Source organism: Dasypus novemcinctus, chromosome 5, assembly GCF_030445035.2.
Source record: "Dasypus novemcinctus isolate mDasNov1 chromosome 5, mDasNov1.1.hap2, whole genome shotgun sequence".
Classification (NCBI taxonomy): Eukaryota; Metazoa; Chordata; class Mammalia; order Cingulata; family Dasypodidae; genus Dasypus; species Dasypus novemcinctus.
In genome coordinates this window covers 5762640-5789423 of record NC_080677.1, presented here as the reverse complement: position 1 = coordinate 5789423, position 26784 = coordinate 5762640, and the positions used below count along the sequence as shown (strand labels likewise).

General features: G+C 34.4%; 1 protein-coding gene and 1 pseudogene across 2 annotated transcripts in view; one reads left to right on the top strand and one right to left on the bottom strand.

Annotated features, from left to right (window-relative positions):
• ZPBP (zona pellucida binding protein) overlaps positions 1-26784 on the bottom strand; it is a 129337-nt gene that overhangs the window by 56156 nt on the left and 46397 nt on the right. For both annotated transcript variants that reach the window (XR_009185726.1, XM_004460768.5), the window contains exon 7: positions 2207-2384. Coding sequence is in view for 1 of the 2 variants with exons in the window: in XM_004460768.5 (XP_004460825.2) it covers positions 2207-2384 (178 nt within the window). In the remaining variant the exon portion in view is untranslated. The remainder of the gene's footprint in view (positions 1-2206; positions 2385-26784) is intronic.
• On the top strand, positions 22454-23094 carry LOC105746327 (rRNA-processing protein FCF1 homolog; annotated as a pseudogene).

Sequence of the window (26784 nt, the reverse complement as noted above, 5' to 3'; positions counted from 1 at the left end):
GAGGTATATGGGAATGCAGTCATTTTACATGATTTTTCTGAAAACCTACAACTTCAATTTAAAAAACCTTTTTAAAATTTAGGGTGATGGCCTTGTGTAATATAGATAAAAAGTGCTATATATAATGGGAACCTGAAAGCCACATAACATTTAATGAATTCTGTTCAAAACAGGGAGTCCTATAGTACTTAAACTACAGACATGACAAGAGCAAATGGTAATTCTAAATTAAAATACTTACCGTAGGTTGGTAAAAAATAAAATTTAGTAAACTGGTAGTTAATAAATCTTAGCAATGAAAATGATCTCATAATTTCAAAAAATAAGTTTTATTTCTCTCCTCTACTTAAAGTTATGACTCCTACTGCCACATTAAATTTCAACTCTCCTAATTTGCCATCAAGGTTTCTCATGTCTCCCATTTTTTACTATATCAACCCTCTGAATCCACTGGTCAAGCTAAATTCTCCCAGAAACATGATGCTCATTCATATCCTTGCATGCACTGTACTTGCTAACCTGGTATCCTTCAGAGTCCTACATGGAGTTGCAAATCACCTGAAGGAATGTATCAGTTACATTAATTTTCTATGATCTATCCTCTCTCTAACTCAATTTTCTTTATATAATATCATTTCCATCTTTTCAGTTTAGCAATCTCTTATCCATGGTTTCAGGCATTTCTTCGGTCTATAAAATCTGTGAGGATAGAGTAAATTGAGGCAACCCCTGAGTATCCAGAGTTGAAGAAAGCCATCATAGACCTTCAAGCCAAAGTTATTGACACAGAACAGAAAGTGAGGCCTGCAGACATTTAGAATGAACAACTAAACTGAATGAAAAAACATGCACATTTTATACATACAGAAATTATGACTTCAGTAGATGAGATTAGCATGTGTGAAAGTGTAGGAAGAATGTTTATCCTTCAGCCCAATTCACAACCAGTTGTTAGGGCAACAGAAATTATGTAAATTTACAATGAAATAATATTAAAAGCAAGGGTAATAAATTTTAAAAATCTTTGGGGGAGCAAATCAGTTTTTCAGAGATTTATATGAAAGTTTTTTTGTAGACTCCTCATGGGACTATTGACAGAAATAAATTAACTGCTCAATGAACTTGATCAAATAATACAGAACTTAATAAAGTGAATCTTACAATTTTACCACATGGTAAAATTGGAGAACCTGGCAGTTGTATTATTACCTGAACTACTGTACACACAAAAACAGTTTTTAAAGGTTAAATTATTTCTATTAGAGATTCTAATCTTTTATTTCATTTGAAAGAGATGTTTGACTATTTCAAAATTTTGGTATTAATTAACAAGATGCAAGCATTTTATCCATTTTACTTCATCTTAACTTTATTGAATAAAGATATAAATGCACGCATACACACACACACACACACACACACACACACACACACACACACACAGCTAAACTACTGGGTTCTGGTTTCCTGGCTTGTTATTTCCAGGCTTTTCTTCATTCTTATCTGCTCTAGACCAATATATACATAATCACAGATTTTAAAAATAGTTACAAAAATTCTTTGTTACATTTGTATTTTATTTCCTAAGATAGCTTTTAAGATCATTTTGTCAAATTTAATCTATTTAAGCAAAACAAGAAAACAAAATAAAAATAAAAATTAAACAAAATCATAAATAAAGCAAAGCAAAAAGGATGTTTAGTGCTCTATTAGATGGAGAGATGCTAGATGATAGATGAATGACAGATAGTGGCTCAGATCTTTCAGTGCTAGGATCAAGTCAGAAAAATAACTGGTAGTAAAACAATTCGTATACTTACATCAAAATGAAAAAGTTATATTAAATAGATACTTACCCTAAACTATACAAAGCCAAACTCATCAGTAATGGATTTTAAAGGAAATATCATTTAGTTTTCTTTGGAGCAAGTTAATCTCTATTAACTATTAATTATTTGTATTTATTTGTATTTTCTCTCAGACAACTGCCTACCATTCCCAACCCCTCTTTACTATAATATTAACATCAAGGCAGAAATTAAGTGAACTTGTTCTCTTTTATATGTTCATATTAATATAGTATTTTCAAACACACAACTTCAAATAAGCTAAAGAAATATTAAAATGGTAAAAATGCATAATAGGCATAGTAAAAATAAATGACTGTTCATAAATGTAGAATATAAAATCACAGTTCATTACATACCACAGCACTCAGGGCAGTTCGGATGTATCAGGGCATTCATGCCATACCCTGGAAAGCAGCGATTAATCCAAACCATTTGGAGAGTACCTTCAATATAGTATATTTCAGGCAATGGCTCTGCACGTCTTCCTAGAACTTCTACTTGTTGATTAAAAAACCTCTCTATGAGATTTTTAGCCTAAAATATAAATACAATTTGAAAAAATATTAGCCACCTTTTATATAAGTAAATGTAATTCCATAACAAATAAAGTTGCTTATGGATTCAGAGGCAGGGTAAAACAAAGTCTTGAGAGTCTTATTCTTTAATTCATAGGCTATAAATAATACAGGTCAAAATGAAAAGATGTCATCTATAAACCTCAGAAATTTCCAAATGTACTTACAACACAAGGAAACCATTTGGACATATACACAAGCATTTTGAAATAATATATATAATTGAATGGGCATCTGAGCAAAATCAACAGCCCTTTTAAATTAAATTTACAATAAGAAACCAAAAGTTTAAGAAGCTTAGAGAAGCGTATCTTGAGGCATCTCCTCCACTATTCCACTAAGAAAAATTAGGCTTGAAAACAGTAACAAATACATATGTTACAACTTATGGCTGTGCTCCAAAAATTAAGTTTAAAAAATAACTGAAAGCCCATTCTGATCTAAAATCACCTTCATATTTTAATAATTATTCTGACTTGTATTTTTCCTTGACTTGTTAACAAGCTGTTAGAGCATGAGGTCTGACACATTAATTCAATTCTTCAACAAGCTATTTAGTTCTTCTGAATTCTACCATGTTAAGTTGCATGTCTAATTTACTCAGGAGGACAGACAGATGGACACAAGGCCGATTTTCAACCATAAATGGTGTACTTAAACCTAGTGAGTTCTTCAAATATCTTGTAAATTATATTTCTTCAGTGAAAACATCTATAAATAATTGTAAAAAAGGGTTTTAATATACTGTATTCTGCCTAATATATAAATCCTATTTTTTCTATTACTCAGTTACTAGCTTTTCACAGTTTAAATGGTTTTCTTCGCGTTTTTAAAAATAAATTCTGGTGAATTTTTGGCCTTGTACTTTGTCAACCACATAAACTCTGCTTAAGAAAGTGCTGAAAGATACAAATAAGGTAACTATTCAATTTTATTTAAATGCTGGAACTACAATTTTAAGTTTAAGGAGACACATTCATAATCACTCCGCTTTCTAACTCCCCTCTTCCAAACTAAATGAGCTGAGAAAACCTGGTAGGCACAAAAAGGATCATATAAAACACATTTCTATTGCCTGTTTTCCCTCTAAAAAGGAGGGAGCATAGATCACCTATTTGTTAAAATGAAAAGCTGATAAATTGAATCATTAACTGAATTTCTTACCCTGAGAATGCTGATGGTTGACATGGGGTTAATAATCTGTACCAAAAGGTGAAACTGAGGAATTCTGTGAGCTGGATAAGCAGTACAAATTTAAAAGAAAAAATTCTGGACTAATTTGGATGATATAAGAACAAATCATAATTAGAGAAACTACAATAATTAATGATTTGGTTTAAGAAAAAAGAAATAAATATGACTGAATAGATATCAGTTTTCCTAGGCCATTCTACTAAATATGTATAGAAAGAATAATTAAGCATATATGGAAGAGAATGATCTATAATATATTTACATTGGCTCATCTGGTTACAGGACTGGGACAGGAAACCTTACTATTTCAATAACGAGCAATCTTAAAATAAATGGCATTCTGTGTAAAGGAGTTGTACATATTATTTTAAATACCTTAATCTGCTTCATACTGGCCATGCCTAGTATGATAATGAATAAAGTTGACTAGAAAGGCCTTAATATTTGCTCCAAGTAAGTCCAGAAAATCAGGAAGGCAACAAAAACCTGGGATTAAGGGAGTTCTAGAATAAGGCAACAAATATCATACATTGTACAAGACCAGACTCTAAATGGGACTCCAATTATCACTAAGGGAAAGCCACCAAACAGATATTACACCTGAAAGATAAAAGTTTTTTGGAGACCTCTGCTTAACAACCAAAGGAATCTTTGGGGAAAATGACTATAGTAATCAAGCAATCAGATAGTAATTAAGGAAAGAAAGGAGATCGAGGCTTAAAGGTGTCTCAGAAAAACTGGAAACAGTTGTGAATTTAGGTAAAAGAGACTGCTGATATTGATACTCAGGACCCGAAGGAGAGGTGGCAGTGTCCAGATCTTACAGTACAATGTTCCAGCAGAGACCTGTGGAATAAGATTAATCAAAACCACAAAACTGTTTCCTCATTGTAGGAACCCCAGACCAGGGATAAAGTACTTTCAAGGCAGTGAATTGGGCAGAAAGCTGATTGAAAGTGGGACCAAAGGAAGGAAGAAGAAAGGATAAACTTATATAATAATTTAAATTATCTGAAAGTTGGGATGTACTCATAAGTAGCACAGAAATTCCCAGGACTTCAGAATAGAAAACTCTCACTTTACAATCCAGGGTCCATTAAAATCTCAAAGTAAAAAGCGAAAGACACACTCTCCTTTCAGGCATGTCATTGAAGCAGTGGTTGCTACAGAGAAAGAAAGAAGAAAGAAAGAAAGGGAAGAAAGGGAAGAAAGGAAGGAAAGAAGGGAAGGAAGAAAGGAACTTCCATTAGAAAATTAGGCTTTTTAGAAGAATGACAAAACAAAACAAAGCAAAAAAACATTGTAACTTATATATATATTTTTGAATTATTAGATAGTCAAATAGGCACTTTAAAAAAAAAAGTAGTATGATGTTCAGAGGAATAAGCAAGCAGATAAGATAGAGAATGGGAAGGTGGAAACGAGCTTTAAAACATAAAAAATTGCTTTTCCTACCATATAGCATAACAGATATCCTGAAAAATTCTTCTTTAAAAATTATCCAGATGAATAAAGAGAAAAAAGAAACTTGCACAATCATAATACAACAACAAAAGAATCAAAGAATCAAAGAATGAAGGAGAGAGAGGAGGAGAGAGCAAAGGAAGGAGGGAAGGGAGGAAAGAAGGGAGACAGGGAAGAAAGAAGGGCTAAAAATGAGAAAACTACAAACTTAATAGTAGTTGGGTCCTTAGATCACTTGGTGTCAGTCTCAGTATTCTAGGGTGTTCCATTTTAACAGCCTAAAGAAAAAAGGAGGAAAGCCTTAAACCTATTAAAAGATAGCAATACTCTAAGGGAAACAATGGACCATGAAGGAAAAAAAAATCCTTACAAGGGAAGAAAAACAAGAAAGATCTGTCAAAGCTGGAAAAAAGAAAAAACAAAACAAAAACCTCTTCTAAGCTCCTATATTCCTCTGAAAATTCCTAAGCAATGATCTGCTTTCAAATGGTTGTGGAGTTTCCATTTGCACTTTTTATGTAGTCTAGGAAATTCCAAGCCAAGACATTAAAGTAAGAAATGGGTCTTTGACCAATGGAACTGAATTGATGGTTCAGAAACAGACCCTCACATCTACGGTCAAGCGATTTTTGACAAGGCTGTCAAACCCACCCAGCTAAGTCTATTCAACAAATGGTGCTGGAAGAACTGGATAATCATATCCAAAAGAAAGAAAGATGACCCCATCTCACACCTTACACAAAACTTAACTCAAAATGGACCGAAGACCTACATATAAAAGTTAGAACCATAAAGCTCCTAGAAGAAAATATAAGAAAACATCTTCAAGACCTGGTGGTAGGTGATGGATTCTTAAATCTTACACAGAAAGTACAAGCAACAAAAGAAAACATGGATAAATGGGACTCCTCAAACTCAAATACTTCTGTGATTCAAAGGACTACGAGGTGAAAATGCAGCCCACTCAATGAGAGAAAATATTTGGAAATCACTTATCTGATAAGGGTTTGATTTCCATTTTATATAAAGAGATTATACAACTCAACAATAAAAGAGCAAGCAATCTAATTTAAAAATGGCCAAAAGACTTATGTAGACATTTCTTCAAAGTGGAAATACAAATGGCCAAAAAAAAGCACATGAAAAAATATTCAATATCACTAGCTATTAAGGAAAAGCAAATCAAAACGACAGTGAAGTACCATCTCACACCACACAGAACAGCCATTATTAAAAAACAACAACAGTAAACAAGTGCTAGAGAGAGGATGTAGAGAAATAGGAATACTTCTTTACTGTGGTGGGAATGTAAAATGGGGCAGTCTCTGCAGAAGACAGTTTGGCAGTTCCTCAGGAAATTAATTAGAGAACTGTCATATGATTCAGCAAATCCTTTACTTGGAATATATCTAGAATGGAAGAGCAGACATTAGCACATTGGTGTTGATAGCGGCATTATTCACAACTGCCAAAAGATGGAAACAAACCAAATGTCCATCAACCAATATATGGATAAACAAAATGTGGTAAATACACATGTTGGAATACTATGCTGCTGTAAGAAGAAATGAAATTGGGACGCATATGATAACATGGATGAACCTTGAAGACATTATGCTAAGTAAAATAAGCCAGACAAAAAGGGCAAATAATGTTGTGTCACTAATAAGAAATAAATACAAAGAATAAACACATGGAGTTAAACCCTAGAGTATAAGTTATTAGGAGATAGGTGACGGCTGAGAAGGGGTACTGATGCTTAATGTATGTTGAAGTTTTAATTACCTTGACTGTAAAAGTGTGGAAATGGGTAGAGGTGATGGTAAACATTATGGTGAACAGAACTAACACAGCTGGTTTTAAAATGGGATTTTGGCTGAAAAGGGTAGTCTAGGGATGTAAATGTCAATTGAAAGAAAGCTAGAAAATAATCTAGGATTGAATAACATAGTGAACCCAGAGGTGGATGAGAATTGTGGTTAATAATACAAATATAAGAAAGTACTTCTATGAACTAGACAAACTGTACTTCACTATCACAAGGTGGTAAGAACGTGGAGAAGCACAGGAAAAATACAATTAATGTAACCCATGGACTATAGTTAACAGCAGTACTGTAATATTCTTGCATTAATGCCAAAGATGTGCTATGTTAATAATCAGGGTGTTATGGAAAAAATATACCAAATATACACTACAGATCATAGTTAGTGGTATGAATGATATTATCTCGTAACTTGTGAAAACTGTTCTACAATAATGTAGTGTGTTGGTGGAGGGGTGTTGTATGGGAATTCCACACTTGTGCATGATTGGTTTATAAGTTCACAACTTTAATAAAAACATTTTTAAAAATTGGTCTTTGATTACGAATAAACCTGAAGCACTGGAAAAAGCAAATGCAAACTATAAAAACACACCCATACCATAGACCAACTTAGCTATTTACTGATAAAGGCCTAATTAACATGACTTCATCATTCACAGTTTTGAAATATGTGATGAAATAAATCACCATGGGTGAAGAAACAACAGAAGAAACAAGGAACAGTCTTATTAGGCCATCAGGAAAATCATTTCTCACCAAGAAATTTATTACCTAAAAGAAAAATTATATAAAGCATGCTTAAAATATATAAAGACATAAAAATGGAATGGAAACATGAGAAAGGAAAATGATACCATCAATGAACTTCCATTACCTGGAAGAAGGAACAGATTTACTTTCCCTACTCCTTCTCTTAAGTACATCTAAAAGCAAAAATAAGATGCCTGTGAAAGGTGGAGAGAAGAAATCACATCAGCCAGGGACTGAGGACTGAGGAATGATAAATTCCCTGAGTTGTGCTTTTATTTTTGCCCCATATATCTAAAAGTTGGAGCTGAAGAAGCCAGCAATCAGAAATGCCAAGGAATACAGATAAAAATATCCCAACAAAGCCTTCTGTCTCTAGCCACAGAACCAGGAATAGAGCAGCCTAGCATAACAGAAAACTTTTGGATAATAACTGATGAACACCAGCCAAATACCACAGAAAAAAAAATTTGGCCCCAACTCTACCCAACTGCCAAAAGTTGAGTGGGAAGCTTAGACTTCCTTCCCCACAGGAGCCTGTAATGAAGCACCGTAATTCCCCAACAGGGTGGTTTTGAAAAAGGCAAAGTAGGGAGCTGGGACTTTCAACCCTGGAGCAGTAAAGAGGACACCCTGCCCTATAGCAAGGGAGAATATACAGAGAGCCTAGACTTACACCCCCACCTGGAAATAATGAGAAGTCCTTTCTATGCCTCCTGGGGTCAGCTTAAAAGGAGATCTAAAGGAAAATCAGGGCTACTATCTTACTCCTCACAGACAACATGGTATCAGTGGAGGTCTATTGGGGAGCTGGAACACCCGGCCCTGTCCAGAAATAAAAAGTAGTACTGCCCCACTTAATAAGGCATCAATGGATGCCAAGTGGGGAACTAGGATTCTACCCTAACTCATCAGTATTGAAGTACTCCTCACCTGAGGGAGGGAGGGAGGAAAAAAGGTGGAAAGGAAGGAAGGAATTAAGGAAAAAAGGATAAAATAAGATTCAGAGTCTCAAAACATAATACCCAGGCGGCAGACTCGGCTCAGTGGTTAGGGCATCCTTCTACCACATGGGAGGTCCGCAGTTCAAATCCCAGGCCTCCTTGACCCGTGTGGAGCTGGCCCATGCACAGTGCTGATGCACGCAAGGAGTGCCGTGCCACGCAGGGGTGTCCCCCGCATAGGGGAGCCCCACACGCAAGGAGTGTGCCCCGTAAGGAGAGCCGCCCAGCATGAAAAAAAGTTCAGCCTGCCCAGGAATGGCACCGCACACACGGAGAGCTGACACAACAAGATGACGCAACAAAAAGAAACACAGATTCCCGTGCCACTGACAACAAAAGAAGTGGACAAAGACGACACAGAGAAGAGATAACCAGGGTGAGGAGGGGGGAGAGGGGAGAGAAATAAATAAATAAAATAAATCTTAAAAAAAAAAAACAACATAATATCCAGATTGTCCAGATTTTATTGAAAATCATTCTCCATACCAAGAACAAGGAAAATATCAATTTGAAAGGAAAAAGGACAAACTATATCAACATCTAAATGACAAACAGGTTAGAATTATCTGAAATTTTACAATTAGCCATCAAATAAAAATGCTTTTACAAAAAAATAAGAACATGTTTGAAACAAAAGGAAAAACAGAAAGTCTCAGCAAAGAAACAAGAAAACCTCATCAAAGAAATAAAATATGTAAAGAATACATACATAGAAATTTTAAAACTGAAAAATACAATAAATGAAATTTTAAAATTTAATGTATAGATTCAACATCAGAATGGAAGGGATTTTTAAAAATCAGTGAATTTAAAGATAGAGGAATTAAAATTTCTGAAGCTGAAGAACAGGGAGAAAAGAGACTTAAACAACAACAACAACAACAACAACAACAAAATAACAAAGAGGGAGTAAGCTCAAGAAGTTGAACACCTGCCTTCCATTTACGAGGTCCTGGATTCAATGAATGGAACCTCTGGGACCTGTGGGAAAATACCAAAATATCCAATTTCCTGGTCACTGGTGACCCAGAAGGAGAGGATATCATAGAGGAGGGCTGAAAGAGAATTTGAAGAAATAATGGTTGAAACTTCCTAAATTTAATGAAAGTCATAAGACTATAGATTCAAGAACCCAAATAAAACCAACCGAAAGAAATCCAAGCCAAGACATATGAAAATTAAACTGAAAATCACAGATAAAGAAAAAATCTTGAAAGCAGCTAGAGGAGAATTACTGATGGAGAACAACAATTTGAATGAATCAATTTCTCATCAGACCATGAAGATCAGAAGGAAGTGACACAACATTTTTCCAGTGCTGAAGGAAAGGAGTGTAAATCCAAAATATATCCTGAGAAATATCTTTCAGGAATGAAGAGGAAATAAAGATATTATTAGACGAAGGAAAATTAAGAGAATTTGTCCCCAGCAGACCTACCCTAAAAGAATGGCTAAAGAAAGTTCTTCAATCAGAACGGAAATAACAAAAACTAAGAAAGAAAAATGGGATGCAAAATAACAGGGATAAATATAATAGACTAAATTTCTCCTCACGAGTTTTTGAAGCAAAAGTATAACAGCATCTGATGTGATACTTAATGTATGTAGAGGCACTACTTAAGGCAATTATATTTTAAACAGTGGCCAGCATAAATGTACCTAAATGGAAGTAAATTTTCTACACTTAAAGTGGTAAAATGTCAGTACCAGTGGAATGTGTAAGTTCAGTATACATATCGTAATTCCTAAACCACTATAATATCTATAAAAGTAAAATTACTTAAAATGAAAATATCATAGAACATATTTAAATTTTTAACACTCTAATTTCAGATTTTAGTAATTAAATGCAAAGCTGTCACTAAAGACTCAAACACCACTTTCTAATGATTTCTCCCTCTAGATAATGTTGATAATCTTTCTTAAGGAAAGTACATCAAGACATGTATGTCCCTTTCCCTGTATTGAATAACCACACAGAGAGAAGAGAAAATTTAACACTTATAGAGAGAAGCACTTGCTCAAAGGCTCTTAGTGTATATATACTGACTTGATTTACCTTTTTATTAAAAAAATAAAAACCTGCACTTCAGTGCACCAAATTAAGATAAGGGGAAGCTCAAAATTTCTTCTCTAAAAGCAAAGCATCAATAAGATTGTGCCAACCTCTCATCAGAAACCATGGAGGAAAGAAGAAAATAGTATGCTGTATTTACTGAAAGAGAAAAACTGCCAACCAAGAATTCTGAATCCAGCAAAACCATCCTTTAAAAATGAGGGTGAGTTCAGTCTTCACAAACGAAAACTATTAGAATATTTTACCAAAAGACCAGAATTACAAGAGATTCTAAAGAGAGTAAGGCAGCCTGAAAGGAAAAAACAAGGGTGAGAGGCTTTGAAAAGAGTATAGAAATGAAGGTTATTAAGAAGGATAAAGGACAAAAAGACAGAAAATAGTAAAATATGATAACAGAAAACCAAAATGGATACAATAACTAAAGACTTTCCAGTAATAACATTGAATGTTAATGGATTAAACTCCCCAATCAAAAGACATAGATTGACAGACCAGATAAAGAAACATGAGCCACATATGCTATCTACAAAAGACTCAACTCAGATGTAAGAACACAACTAGGGTAAAAGTGAAAGGTTGGAAAAAGATATTCCATGCAAAGAGTAAAAAAAAAAGGGGGGGGGGGGTGGAGTAGTGATACTAATATTAGAAAAAAAGATTTTAAATGCAAAATTATTATAAGGGATGAAGAAGGTCATTATATATTAATAAAAGGGACAATTCACCAAGAAGAGATAACTATATTAAATATTTATGCAACTAACCTGGATGCCCTAAAATTCATGAGGCACACACTGGCAAAAATGAAGGGAGAAAAAGATTTCTCTACAATAATAGTTTGAGACTTCAATACACCACCTCTCAGTATTGAACAGAACATCTGGATAGAGGATAACTAAAGAAACAGAGAGCGTGAATAATATGATAAATGAACAAGATCTAACAGATATCTTTAGAGCACTGCACCTCAAAACAGCAAGATATAGATTCTTTTCAAGCATTCATGTATCTTCTCCAGGATAAGCAATATGTTGGGTCACAGACAGGACTCAATTAATTTGAAAAGACTGAAATTATACAAAATACTTTCTCAGATCATAACAGAATGAAGCTGGAAATCAATAATGGACGGAGAAGTAGAAAAGCCTTAAATATATGGAGATTAAACAATACATTCTTAAATAATCAGTGGGTCAAAGAAAAAATTGCAAGAGAATTCAGCAAATATCTTGAGACAAATGAAAATGAGAAAACAACACATCAAAATCTATGGGACACCACAAAGGCTGTGCTGAGAAGGAAATTTATAGCCCTCAATGTTTACATTAAAAAAGAAGAAAGAGCTAAAATAGAAGATGTAACTGCACACTCAAGGACTAGAAAAAGAACAGCAAATTAATCTCAGATCAAGTCAAAGAAATAGTAAAGAACAGAGTAGAAATTAATGAAATAGAAAAAACAAAACAAAAGAGAATCGACACCACCAAAAGTTGGTGAAAGACCGGAAGCTTTCCCACTGAGATCAGGAACAAGACAAGGATACCCACAATCACCACTGTTATTCAATATTATACTAGAGGCTCTAGCTATAGCAATTAGGTTAGATAAATAAACAAAACGCACCCACATAGGAAAGGAAGAAATAAAACTTTCACTATTCACTGATGATATGACCCTATATATAAAATCTCTTGAAAAATCGACAGTTAATAGCATTTCTATACAAATGGGCAAACTGAGGAAGAAATGAGGGGAAAAAATCCATTTATAATATCAACGGAAACAATCAAATATTTAGGAATAAACTTAACCAAGGACATAAATGACCTGTATTCATAAAACTACAAAACATTGTTAGAAGAAACAGAGAGAAAACGAACAAGATGGTGGCAGAGTAAGGAGCTCCTAGAGTCAGCTCATGCTATAGGGCAGTTAGTAATCACCCTGAGCTCTCTAAAGCACCTGTTTGGGGGTTCCAGGAGGCCAGAAGAGCATTCTGCCACATCCTTGAAGGAATAGAAGGAGGGGACTGCCCCATCTGCAGAGAAGACTTGTAAATAGAGCACTCCACACCACAGAGGCCAGTGCCCATCCTCCACAGCCACCTCATGAGCTGTTCAGGGGCTGGACTTGGAAGCTCCACTTCCAAAAACAGGGGAGGAAAAGATAATTGGGCACCAACTTCACCTACTGATTAGTAAATTTGGCGGGCTAAAGAACAACCCTAAGAACAGCTAAAGTTTGAACCTGTCCAAGTCAGAAAGAAGCCGGTAGCTGCCATTTTAACTCCACCCCCAGCATGAGGGAACACCAGGCTGACTAAAAATCACAGTGATGGTAGGAACCAGCTTTTTCATACAGACTGGCCTACAACCCTGGCCTAGGCTCCAGCACCATCTCTAGCGGGGAGGATGCTGGCGGTCCCGGCACCAGCCTCTCAGGGTAACTACAGGTACACTTGGGCAGGTAGACAGAATATTCACAAGTCTACTGGGACAACTGTGGTCATTTTGGAACCACACGGAATAGACTGCTGCCTACTCCTGCAGCTCCATCCCCACCCTAGGCAAGGGAGAATGCTTGAAGCTTCATCAGTCTCTCCAAGCAATTACAGTCTTAGATTATTACACGTGGCTGTGGCTCTGTTCATTACCCTGGCAAAGGAGAAAGCTGGGAGAAGCTTCATCAGACACTGGAGCAATGCAGGCAGATTGAACCTTCACAGCTTACAGCACCAACCACATCCTTGGCTCCTACTACACGACCAGCAAAGGAGAAAGGGCAGAAAAGCTCTAAACTAAAGAGAGAAACTGCACCCAGAATAAATATATCTAGTAAGCCAGATGTCAAGACACCAACAAAAAATTACAATCCACACCAAGAAAAAGAAGATATGGCCCAGTTAAAGGAAAAAGATAAGCCTCCAGATGATATAAACAGTTGAGAAAATTAATCACAGATGTTCAAACAAATCTCTTTAACAAATTCAATGAGATGGCTAAACAGATTAAAGACATTAAGAAGGCACTGGATGAGCACAAAGAAGAATTTGAAAGCATTCATAGAAAAATAGCAGATCTTATGGGAATGAAAGTCACAATAAATGAAATTAAAAGTACACTGGAATCATGTAATAGCAGATTTGAGGAGGCAGAAGAAGGGATTGGTAAGCTTGAAGAAATGGCCTCTAAAAGAGAACATACAAAAGAACAGATGGAGAAAAGAGTGGAAAAATTGAACAACGTCTCAGGGAACCTAACAATAGCAAGAGACGTGCAAATATATGTGTCATGGGTGTCCCAGAAGGAGAAGGGAAATGGAGCAGAAGGAATATCTGAAGAATTAATGGTAGAAAATTTCCCAACCCAATTGTAGGACATGGAAATCCATGTCCAAGAAGCACAACATACTCCTATCTCAATAAATCTGAATAGACCAACTCTGAGACACACACTAATAAGAACATCAAATGCCAAAACCAAACAGAGAATTCTGAAAGCAGCAAGAGAAAAGTAATACATAACATATATGGGACACCCAATAAGATTAAATGCTGATTTCTCACCAGAAACCATGGAAGCAAGACAACAGTGGTATGATATATTTAAGACACTGCGGGAGAAAAACTCCAAGCCAAGAATCTCATATCCTGCAAGACAAGTCTTTCATAAATGAGGGCGAGTTTAGAATATTCACAGATAAATAGAAACTGAGAGAGTTTATAACCAAGAGACTGGTTTTGCAGGAAATACTAAAAGGTGTGCTGCAGCATGAAAAGAAAAAATAGGAGAAAGAGGCATGGAAGAGAGTCTAGAAATCAAGGTTATATCAGCAAAAGTAACTAAAAGTCTCAAAAGAGTGGTGAAAACAAAATGACAGATAAAACCCAAATATTTAGAAATAAACTTAAAAAGTGCTGTAAAGCACTTGTATTCAGAAAACTACAACTTATTGTTAAAAGAAATAAAAAAGACCTAAATAATTGGTCGAACATTTCAGGCTTATGGATTGAAAGACTAAATATCATTAAGATGTCAATTCTACTCTGATATACAGATTCAGTGCAAACCAGATAAAATTCCACCAGCATTTTTAAAATAAATGCAAAGCATGATTATCAAATTTATTTGGAAGGGTAAGAGATCCTGACTAGCCAGAAACATCTTAGAAAGGAAAAGCGAAGTTGAAGGACTCTCATTTCTGGACTCATATTACCTAGCTAAGTGGTAAAAACAGCATGGTACTGGCATAAAGACAGACACACCGGCAATCAGAACCAATATGATGGTTCAGAAACGACCCTCATATCTAGGCTCAAGAAATTTTTGACTAGCCTATCAAACTCACATAGCTCTAGAAGAATAGTCCATTCAACAAATGGTGCTGGGGAAACTGGATATCCATAGCCAAAAGAAGGAAAAAGGACTCCTATCTCACACCTTATACAAAATTAACTCAAAATGGAACAAAAAGCTAAATATAAAACCAAGAACCATAAATCTTCTAGAAAAAAATGTAGTGAAATATCTTTAAGAAGTTGTAGTAGGTGGTGGATTCTTAAAGAAGAGGAAGACTGAGATGGATTACTAATTTTTAATATATGTAAAAGTTTTAATTAACTTTACTGAAGGTGTAGAAATTTATAGAGTTGATAGTAACACATTAATAGTGAGTAACAGCTTGTTTATAAATGGGATTGTGGCTGAAAAGGGTAGTCTAGGGATGTAAATGCCTAGAGAATATCTAGGGTCTAAATAACACACCCAGAGGTAGATGAGAATTGAGGTTGATGGCACAGATGCAAGAGTGTCCTGTGAGCTACAGCAGATGTATGTCAGTATTGCAGGGTGGTGGGAATGTAAAGAAGCATGGGATAAACTGGAATGACCTGTGGACTGTGGTCAACAGTAATAATGTAATAATGTAATATTCATGCACCTATGCCAAAGATATACTTTGTTGATAATGGTGGAGTATGGAAAAAGTACGCCAAATGTATGCTATGGATGTGGTAATAATCTGATGATAGCTCATAATCTGTAACAAATGTGCCACCATGGGTGTGGTGTGTTGATAGAGGGGTGTTGCATGGGAATTCTGCACATGTGCTGATTGTTTTATAAGTTTACAACTTCTATCATAAAAATATATTTAAAAAATTATAATAGGGTAGGTTGGGGGAAAAATACACCAAATGTAAGATAAGGACTACAGTTAGTAGTGAGATTTTGACAATATTCTTTCATAATTTGTAAAAAAAGTCTCATAAAAATGCAAGGTGTTGGTGAGGGGTTGATGTATGGGACTCCTGTATGATGTTAAGCCTGTTTGCTTTGTAAGTTCACAACTTTTACTATATACTTATTGCTCATGTACGTTCAGGCATAAATAATAATAATAGGGTGGATTGGGGAAAAATACATCAAATGTAAGATACTTTGGTAAATAGTAAACTTTGAGGATGCTCTTTAATGATTACTTTAAAATGTTTCAGAACAATGCAAGGTATTGGTGGCAGGGTGAGGTATGAGAGCCCTGTATGATGTCATATATGTTTATTTTGTAAGGTCACAAACTATTCCTATACACTTATTGTTTATGTATGTTTATGAATGAGTGATATACTTCAATAAATAAATTTATAAAGTCAGAAAAAAAAAAAGAAAAACCAAAGAAGACCTACATAAAAGGAAGAAAATTCCATGTTCATGGATTGGAAGATGAAATGTCACTAAGATGTCAGTTCTACCCAAACTGATTTACAGATTTCAAAGAAATTCCAATAAAATTCCCAACAGCTTTTATTAACCAATTATCAAATTTCTTTAAGGGTAAGGGATCTCAAATAGCCAAAAATGTCTAAAAAAAAAGAAGAATGATGTTGGAGGGCTCTCACTTTCTGACTTCAAAGCATATTACTTAGTTACAGTGGTTAAAAAAACAGCATGGCACCAACATAAATGCAGACAGATTGACCAATGGAAACAAACAGAAACTCAGAAATAAACCTTCACATCTACAGTCAAGACATTTTTGACAAAGCTGTTAAGCTCTCCCAGCTGAACCAGAAGTCACTTCAACAAATGGTGCTGGAATAACTGGATAGTCATCCAAAAGAATACCTCATACCTTATACAAAAATTAACTCAAAATGGATCAAGGACCTAACTATAAAAGTGACAATCATAAAACTCCTAGAAGAAACTGTAGGAAAACATCTTCAAGATCTTGTGGTAGGTGCTAGTTTCTTAAACCTTACACCCAAAGCACAAGCAACAAAAAAGAATATAGATAAATGGGACCTCCTCAAAATTAAACACTTTTGCACCTCAAAGGACTTTGTCAAAAGGGTGAAAAGACAGCCCACTCAATGGGAGAAAATATTTGGTGATCACATATCTGATAAGAATTTAACATGCATGATATATAAAGGGATCTTATGACTCAACAATAAAAAGACAACCTAGCTGATTTTTAAAATGGGCAAAAGACTTGAAAAGACAATTGTCCAAAGAATATATACATGAAAAAATGTTCAATATCACTAGCAATTAGGGAAATGCAAACCAAAACTACAATGCTATATAATTCCACACCTATTAGACTGACCACTATTAAACAGTCAGAAAATTTTAAGTGTTGGAGAGAATGTGGAGACATAGGAATGCTTATTCCCTGATGATGAGACTGTAGAATGGTACAGTCATTGTGAAGGACTGTTTGGCAGTTCCCAAGAAAGTTGAATACAGACTTGCCATTGACCTGGCAATACCATTACTAGGTAGGTATATACCCAGAAGAACTGAGATCATTGACATGAATAGACATCTGCATATTGATGTTCACAGTGGCATTATTCACAACTGCAAAAAGTTGGAAACAACCCAGGTGCCCATCAACTAATGAATTTGTTTATCTAAACAAATTGTGGTATATACACACGATGGAATATTATGTACCAGTAAGAAGAAATAAAGTCAAGAAGCATATGATAACATGGATGAACCTGGAGGACATTATGTTGAGTGAAGCAAGCCAAACACAAAAGGACAAATACTGTATGACCGCACTGTTATGAACTAAATATATTGTGTAAACTCATGAAGTTAATAATTGGTATATAGGTCACCAGAAAACAGAATGGGGGTAGAGAATGGAAAGCTGAGGGTTAATCTGTGCAGAACTGGTAAAAAGGTTGGTTGTTAATCTTTGAAAATGAATAGATATGGTTAAAGCCCATCATAGTATATGCAGCTAGCAGAGCTATTATAAGGGTATGACAGTGGTTGAAAGAGTAAGTCTAAGGTCATGTATATTAGTAGGATGAAGCTAAAAAATTTAACATGGGACTGTATAACATAGTGAAGCTTCATGTAAAATACAAATATGGGTTATATTGCACATATATTCATTTTTTTATGAAATACAAATACAAATAAACTAGAGAGAAGGAAACAGAATAGCTATGTGTGGCAGGGAAAGCAAAGAAAGACTGAGAGGTGAAGAAGTTTTTCTCATTTGATTTTATGTATTATTAGTTGAATAATGAAAGTGCTCTAAAAATGACTGAAGTGATGAATGCATAACTAGGTGATTAAACCAAACACCACTGATCATACATTTTGGATGGATTCATGCTTTATTAGTATGTATCAATAAAAATGATTTGTTAAAAAACATTTCTTCTCTAAAGAAAGTCCATAAAAGGCATCAGATGACCTCCTACACAAATGTCCCCACCCTGCTATGAGTAGACACTAATTTTGGGCTGATAGCAAACTTCTCTGTATTTATTCCATTGCTAAAATACTATACCAACCAAGGAAATGCTAACTTAGACAAAAGTTGGAGGTAGTACAGGTAATATTTGAATGCTGCTTAGAGTTGTAGTATTTTGATATAATAAAGGAAGAATACAAAAGCCCTTTAATTATTATTTATCTATTGGTGAACCTAACCTTTCATCTTACTGTGGAAGAAAACACCAAGCTTTCACAGGAAATTTAAAATATATACAGAAATGAATGGAACAGAAAACACATCATAACAAAATATGTGGGATGCAGATAAAGTAGCATCATGACATCTTACATTAAAAACCCAGAGAGAATGCAAAACAATAGCCTAACTTTCTACCTGGAGGAAAAAAACTACAAAAAGGAAATAAAGATAAACAAGCAGAAGGAAAGCAAGAAAGTTGACAGACAAAATTAATGAAATTGAAAATGGAAGATAATAAAAATCAATGAAACAAAAAACTGGTTCTTTAAAAAAAATTATTCTTTGAATAAATTATTGGCCTAACTCACCCAACGTGCTCTTGAAATTCATTTCTGCAGCATAAGTCAAGAACCTAGATAAAATCCAATAACAATACATTAAACAAAAATTAACTCAAAAATGATCAGACTTCAATGGAAAATGGTAAAACTTTTACAAAAAAAGGAGGAGAAATGGAAATACTCAGGACCTAGAATTATACAAAAAATTCTTAGATTTGACAACAAATGTAAGACCCATAAAAGAGAAAAATCATACATGAGACCTCATCGAAATTAAAATCTTTTTCTGTGAAAACCCACATGAAGGGGATGAAAAAACAAAACCCATGCAAAGATGAAAAGACAAGTGACTAACTAGGAAAAAAAATTTACAAACAATATATCCAACAAAGGACCACTATCTAGACTATATATGAACTCTCTAAATGTAACAATAAAAATATTAAACAATCTGGGAAGTGTCTGTGGCTCAATCAGTTGGGCTCCCATCTACCATATGGGAGGCCCTGGGTTCACGTCCCAGGGCCTCCTTGTGAAAGCAAGCTGGCCCACGCTCTGTGGAGAGCTGACGGGCCATGTGCCGTGGAGAGCTGACAGCCCATGCTGGAACAGCAAGATGATGCAAAAAAGGGAGACAAGCAGATACAGAAAAAATGCACAGTGAATGGACACAGAGAAGAGACAGCAAAGAATGGAACAAGCCACAAGGGGGGTAATAAATAAATAAATAAATCTTTTTAAAAAATTAAACAATCCAATTAGCAAGTGGGCAAAGATATTAACTGACATTTCAACTCACTGGATGTACAAGAGACAACCACATGAAAATATCAACATCATTAATCTTTAGGAAAATGTAAATTAAAACCATAAAGAGCTCTCACTACACGCCTATCAGAATGCCTAAAATGAAAAAAGTGTCCATACCAAATGCTGACAAGTATGGGGAAAAACTAGATCACTAATATTAAGGAGATGGGACTATAAAATGGTACAGACACTTTGAAAAAGTATGGTATTTTCCTTAAAAAATTAAACAAAGAACTACCATATGATCCAATAATTGTACCCTTGAGAATTAATCCCCACAAATTGTAACTTAGTTCACATAAAAGCCTATATATGAATATTCACAGCAATGTGAATTTCTTCTATGAATCATGCAATTCTATGACTGCTCTGACCAAAAGAACGCAACAGATGTGATGTTGAATGGTTCTCAAAGCTAGATCAGAAAAAATCTTAGTTTATGCCTTGGCCTCTTGGAACGTTTCATTTTCTCTACACACTCTCACAAGATGCTACCATCTCTCTCAACAACAACATCAAGCTGTGAGAAGTTCAAGCCACATGTGTGTTTGGAAACCAAGAAGGAGAAAATGGTAATGAGGAAAAAAAAAATGGAAGAAATAATGGCTGCAATTTTCCCCCAATTTGATGAAGAACAATAAATTACAGTTTCAAAAACCACAAGCCAATATTAAGCAAAATAAATACAAAGAAGGAAAATAGATGTGGCTCAAGTGATTGGGTGCTCGTCTACAATATAGGAGGTCCAGGGTTCAATTCCTGGGGCCTCCTGGTGAAAGGCAAGCTGGCCTGCGTTAAGTTGGCCCATGTGGAGTGGTGGCCCATTCAGGAGAGCTGGCCAGTGCAGAGAGTTGGCACGGCAAGATGCGCAACAAAAAGAGACACAGAGGAGAGTCAATAAGAGATATAGCAAACCAGGGAGGTGAGGTGGTGCAAAATATTGAGTGCTTCTCTCCCACTGTAGAAGGTTCCAGAATCAGTTCCCAGTACTATCTAAAGAGAAGATTAAAACAGACACAGAACACAGAACATACAGAGAACAGTGAGTGCAAAACAATAAAGGGAGGGGGGCAGAGACAAACAAATAAAATGAATATTTAATAAATAAATAAATACAAAGAAGACCAAACCTAGATACATCAAATTTCTAAAAACCAAAAGGAAATATTGAAAGTAGCCAGAAGAAAACAAAAATACATTAAATACAGAGAATGAAAATATTCTTAATAAAGGAGAATAAAGACAACTTCTCAGTAAAAGAAAACTAGGAGAATCCTTTGCCAACAGATCAGAATTACAAGAAATGGTACAGAACAATTTTCAGTCTGAAGGGAAATGATAACAGATAAAAATTCTGATCCTCAGGAAGTAAAAAAGAGCATAGAAAAATGTAAATATATGAATAAATAGAAAATATTATTTGTCCTCTTAGTTTCTGTAATATATATGATTTTTAAAGAAAATCTTTAACAATGTATTTTAGAATTTATAATACATGAAGATAAAATATATATGATATCTAGAAAATAAAATGCAGGGACATAAAATTTCCACACTACATGTAAAGAACATAATATTAATTTTAAGTGCACTGTGAAAAATTAAAGAACTATGTCATAATTCCTAGAGCAACTAATATAACAATACAAAGAATATAACTGAAAAGATAAAAGCAACCTTAAAAGGGAACTCTAAAAAAGGATTCAAAGAATGCATAAGGGAGATAAAAGAACAGAAAAATGAAAAACAGAAAATAAATAGGAAAATGGTAAGTATAAATCGAACCAAATCCATAATTACTTTAAATGTTAATGGGCTACATTCTCCATAAAGAGAGATCTTGATTAAAAAAAAAAAGTCCAACAATACACTATCTACAGAACACATGCATTTTAAATATTAGACGTAAAACAAATTGAAAGTAAATGGATGGAAAATTATTCCCTGCAAATAGTAAGTATAAGAAAACTGAAGTAACAACATGAATTTCAGATAAAGTGTCAAGAAAAACAGATAAAAGGAACATATCAAAGAATAAAATTTAAAAATCATAAAGAAAACAATCATAAACGGAAAATGAATCTAATAATAGAGATTCAAAATACATGAAGTAAAAATTGACAAAATTAAAGAAAGAAATTATTCCACAATCATAGTTAGAGATTTTAACACCACTCTTTTGTTTTAGCAGATGATAAAGGAGGGAAGAAAACCAAAATTAGTAAATTCATGGAACAGGGTTTGGCAAACTATAGGTCAAGAGCCAACTAATTTTGTATGTAAAGTTTTGTTGAACACAGCCTTCGGTAACATTGTCTAAGGCTATTACACTATAACAGCAAGTTGATTAGTTGTCACAAAGGCTGTGTAGCCAGCGAAGTCTAAAACTTTTATTATCTAGTCCTGTACAAGAAAACCTTTGCTAACCCCTGACAAAGAAAATCTGAACAACACAATCACCTTTATTTATTATAAAATATTACACCCACATCTACAGAATATTCCTTCATTAGGTATACATGACACATTTCACAAATTAGACCACAGGATGTGACAAACAAGTCTCAATAAATTTAGAAGGATTAAAATGACCTGAGTCAGTGTGGTGTGAACAAGGGAAAGCAAAAGAAAGCAAGGGAGTATGTGACCATGAAGCAAATGCTTAGTCTCAGAGATCAGAGGCTTAAACAAAGATAAAATATAAAAAAACTCAAGGAAAGAGAAGCGCCCCAATGCCCTTCCTGCTTATTCTTCCAATATAATACACAGCTGGGCCCACCTTACCACATCTTGGTTGACACCAACTTTATCGCTTTTCCATTAAAATCAAACTGGATTTAGCGCAGCTAATGATGGGCTGTGTTATACAAAGAGTAACGTTGTATAACTGATGGTGTCATGGCTGAAACTTAGAAACTGGGAGAGAAGTATGGAGTGGCTCTAAGGGTCACCAAGGATCCAAGATTTGAACAATTACCATGCACACACAAAGGAACCTTTGCAGATATCTGCTTAGAACAGAGAGTAACTCAGCACAGGATCCAAGATTTGAATAATTACCATGCACACACAAGGGAACCTTTGCAGATTACTGCTTACAAAAGAGAGTAACTCATCACAAGTGTTATATTGTGGCCATGGTTGTTGATCGAGACCTTAAGCAAAGAATCTGAAAGATCCCTGGAGTTCCTATCATATACATTTCTAATCATAGGTGCAACATCAAATGGATACCAGAAGATTATAGAGCCCTTAGGTTCTAGTCCCTACAAGACAAAGTTTTTCTGCCTTCCTTCTACTGACTTTCTCTGTTAATACTTCATTAAACATGCTGTGCTATAAGCTGATTGAGTGTCATTAAGTGCATCACTTTTTGATGCAGCTTTGAAAATCGTATTTAGTATCATTTAAAAATTTGTTGCATTTTTTATAAATCAGAAGTTTGGATGATTGCTCAGATCAAAAAAAAAAAAAAAAAAGACGAGTATGTTCACTGACTACAGTAAATTAAACCAGAAATCAATAACAATATTATATCAATAAAAAGCCCAAATATTTGGAAGTTAAATAAAAATGTACTAAGTAATTCATGGATTAAAACAAGAAAAAAGAAAATTAGAAAAAAATCTTGATAGAACACACAACTAACTGAAACCAGAAATGAGAGGTTACCACTACAAATCCCATGTACACAAAAAGGATAATATTTTAAACAATTTAAAGCCAAAAGATTCTACAATCAAAAACATAAGAAATTCTTAAAAAACACAATTTGCCTCACTGAACCAAAATGAAACTGAAAATTCAAATACCACTACATCTATTAAAAGAATATAATTTGTTATCGAAAACCTGCCCACAAAGAAAAGTTCAGGCCTAGGTGCTTTCACTGGGAAATTCTATCCAACATTTAAAGAAAAAAAATATTCCAATCATAAGGACTCTGTATTAGTTAGCCAAAGAGGTGCTGATGCAAAATACCAGAAATGGCTTTTATAAAGGGTATTTATTTGGGGTAGAAGCTTACACTGACCAGGCCATAAACCATAAGTTACTTCCCTCACCAAAGCCTACTGCCACAAGTTGGGGCAAGGCAGCTGCCAACGTCTGCCAAAGTTCAGGCTTCCTGGGTTCCTCTCTTCCTTCCTCTCTTCCGGGGGCTCTATTTCTCTCTGGGCTCAGCACCTCTGCTATTCCACAAGGCCCAGCTGTAGACTATCAGGCCAACAGCTTGTTTCTCTTCCTGGGTCTTTTCTCTTTCCTCACGACCAAGCTCCACTGTATGTTTACTTCCTGGAACTCCAGCTCAAAAACTCCAACTCTTGCGCCACGTTATTTTCTCTGTGAGTTCCCGCCCATCAAGGGGACAGAAATCAATGTCCTACTAACATGGCCCAATCAAAGCCTTTAATCATTATTTCATCAAGTAAAAGTAAAACCTCTTAATCCAATATACTCTAATATTCCCAGAGGAAAAGACCAGTTTACAAACATAATCCAATATTTCTTTTTGGAATTCATTGATAATATCAAACTGCTATAGACTCATAAAATTCAAGAGAAATGAACATTTACCAATTCATTTTATGACTCAGTGTAACTCAAATATCAAAACCTAACCAAGATATAAAAAATAAAGTACAAAACATAGCTCTTGAATATAGATATAAAATCTTAACAAAATATTTACAAATATAATACGATACATAATTCTTAATAAAATTTTGCATTTGACAAAATTTAACAACCATTCACAATATAATCTCTCAGTAAACTAGGAATAGAAGGCAACTTCCTTGTTCTGATAAAAGGCATCTATAAAAACATAAAGCTAACATATTTAATGGTTAAAGACTAAATGTTTTCATTTTTTCCCCCTATGAACAGGAACAAGGCAAGGACATCCTCTCTCATCCCATCTATTCAATATAATACTGTAGGTTCTAGCCATTAGAATAAGATAAAGTAAATTAAAAAGGCTTAAAAATCAGAAAAGAAAAAACAAAACTCTATTGTGGTTAACATGAATAGTTTATGTAGAAAATCCTAAATAATCTACAAACAACCACTATAACAAGTGAATTTTGCAAGGTGGAAGGATCCAGATATCTATTGGAAATGGAAATAATTGGTAAATGCATTTTTCTTTAAATTCTATTTACAATAGCACCAAGAAAAACAAAATATTGAAGAATTTAACAACAACAACAACAAAAAAACATAAAAGACCTCTACATTTTAAAAAATGGAAAACATTGCTGAATTTTTAAATGACTAAATAAATGGAGAGATACATATTTTCAGGGACTGGAAGACTTAATCTTGATAAAATGTCACTTTTCACTCATTGTCCGAATGAGTCAAGGCAATTTCAATAATAGCCTAAGCGGGCATTTTAAGGACCTAAAATATCCCAAACAACTTTGAAAAACAACAAAGGCCTCATACAACCTGACTTTAAACTTGTTATAAAGCTGCAGCAATGAAGATGGAGTGGCACTGACATAACAAGTCAATCAAAAGAACAGAGCAGACCATCCAGAAATGGACTCACACTTTATCATTAGGTTTTCAACAAAAGCACAAAAGCAATGTACTGGAGAAAAGAATGACCTTAAAACAAATTTTTCTGAGAAAATCGGACATTCATATGCGGGTAGGGGGGAACCTTAACCCTGACTTCATACCATATACAAAGTCAAATTAAAACGGATCACAGACTTTACCATAAAAGAAAAAACAAGAAGCTTTTCAAAGATAACAGAATATCTTCAATGCTCTGAGGTAAGCAATGATTTCTTAGAAAGATCACATAAATCAGTTACCATAAAAGAAAAATAATGATAAATTAGACCATATAAATACTTTGCTAAGGATATAGGCAAGCCATATATGTGAAAAACATTTGCAAGCCATATTATTTGACACAAAAACTTCTCAAGAGAAGATGAATGCACAGCAAATAAGCATATAAAAAAGTATGCAAAATTAGGTATCAAAATTAAAATTAAAACCACAATGATATGCTGCAATACATCCAACAGAATAATTAAAATTAAGTAAGACCAAAACACCCAGCATCAGTAAGAAGCAATAAAAACCCTGAACCATTTTTGGTTGGAGCATAAGCTGGAGTAACTACAAGTAGATCTAGCAATTTCTTATAAATTAAATAGATTCTATATTGAGAAATTCAACTCCTAGGTATTTAACCAAGAGTAAGGATAACCCATGTCCACATACAGAAAGAACAAGTATGTTCCTAACAGCTTTATTCATGGTTTATAGTACCCTAAACATGGAAACAGCCTTATAAAACAGAATGAATACTGTATGTTTTCATTTATATGTGGTTCTAGAAAATGAAGCACATCTATGATGAAAAAATCAGAAGAGTGGTTTCCTCGGTGGTAGGGTGCTGACTGGGAAAGGGCATAAGAGTGCACTTTTAGGGACAATGGTAATATTTTGCTATGGTTAGGATTGGTAGGATTTGAGGTTATAATGGTATATGCATTTCACAAAACTCACTGGCACATTTACGATTTGTATATTGCCCTATATAGACATTGTACTGAAAAAGAAAATAAGATAGAAGTATACTCCAAATTGCATCAAAAATAAGACATAAGAAGAGTGATGGGTGGATTAAAGGATGGCTGGCTGAACAGACATAATAATGAAGCAAGAATAAAATATTCTATCTGATTAAAAATTATAAATTAAGTACCAAAAGTAAATAAAGCTAAATAAATGGGAAAACCATCCTTCTTCATGTACTGTTACAAAATGCCTTATGTAAGCTAAATTTCAAAGTATTTTACAGAAATATCAATTCTATTAATTTCTTATCATTTATTAATGGGTGAAGCTTTATCATTGAATTCCCTAAATGTGGAAGTTTGATGTGTTATATAAACAGCTAAGATGTTTCTTTACATATTGGGAATGTT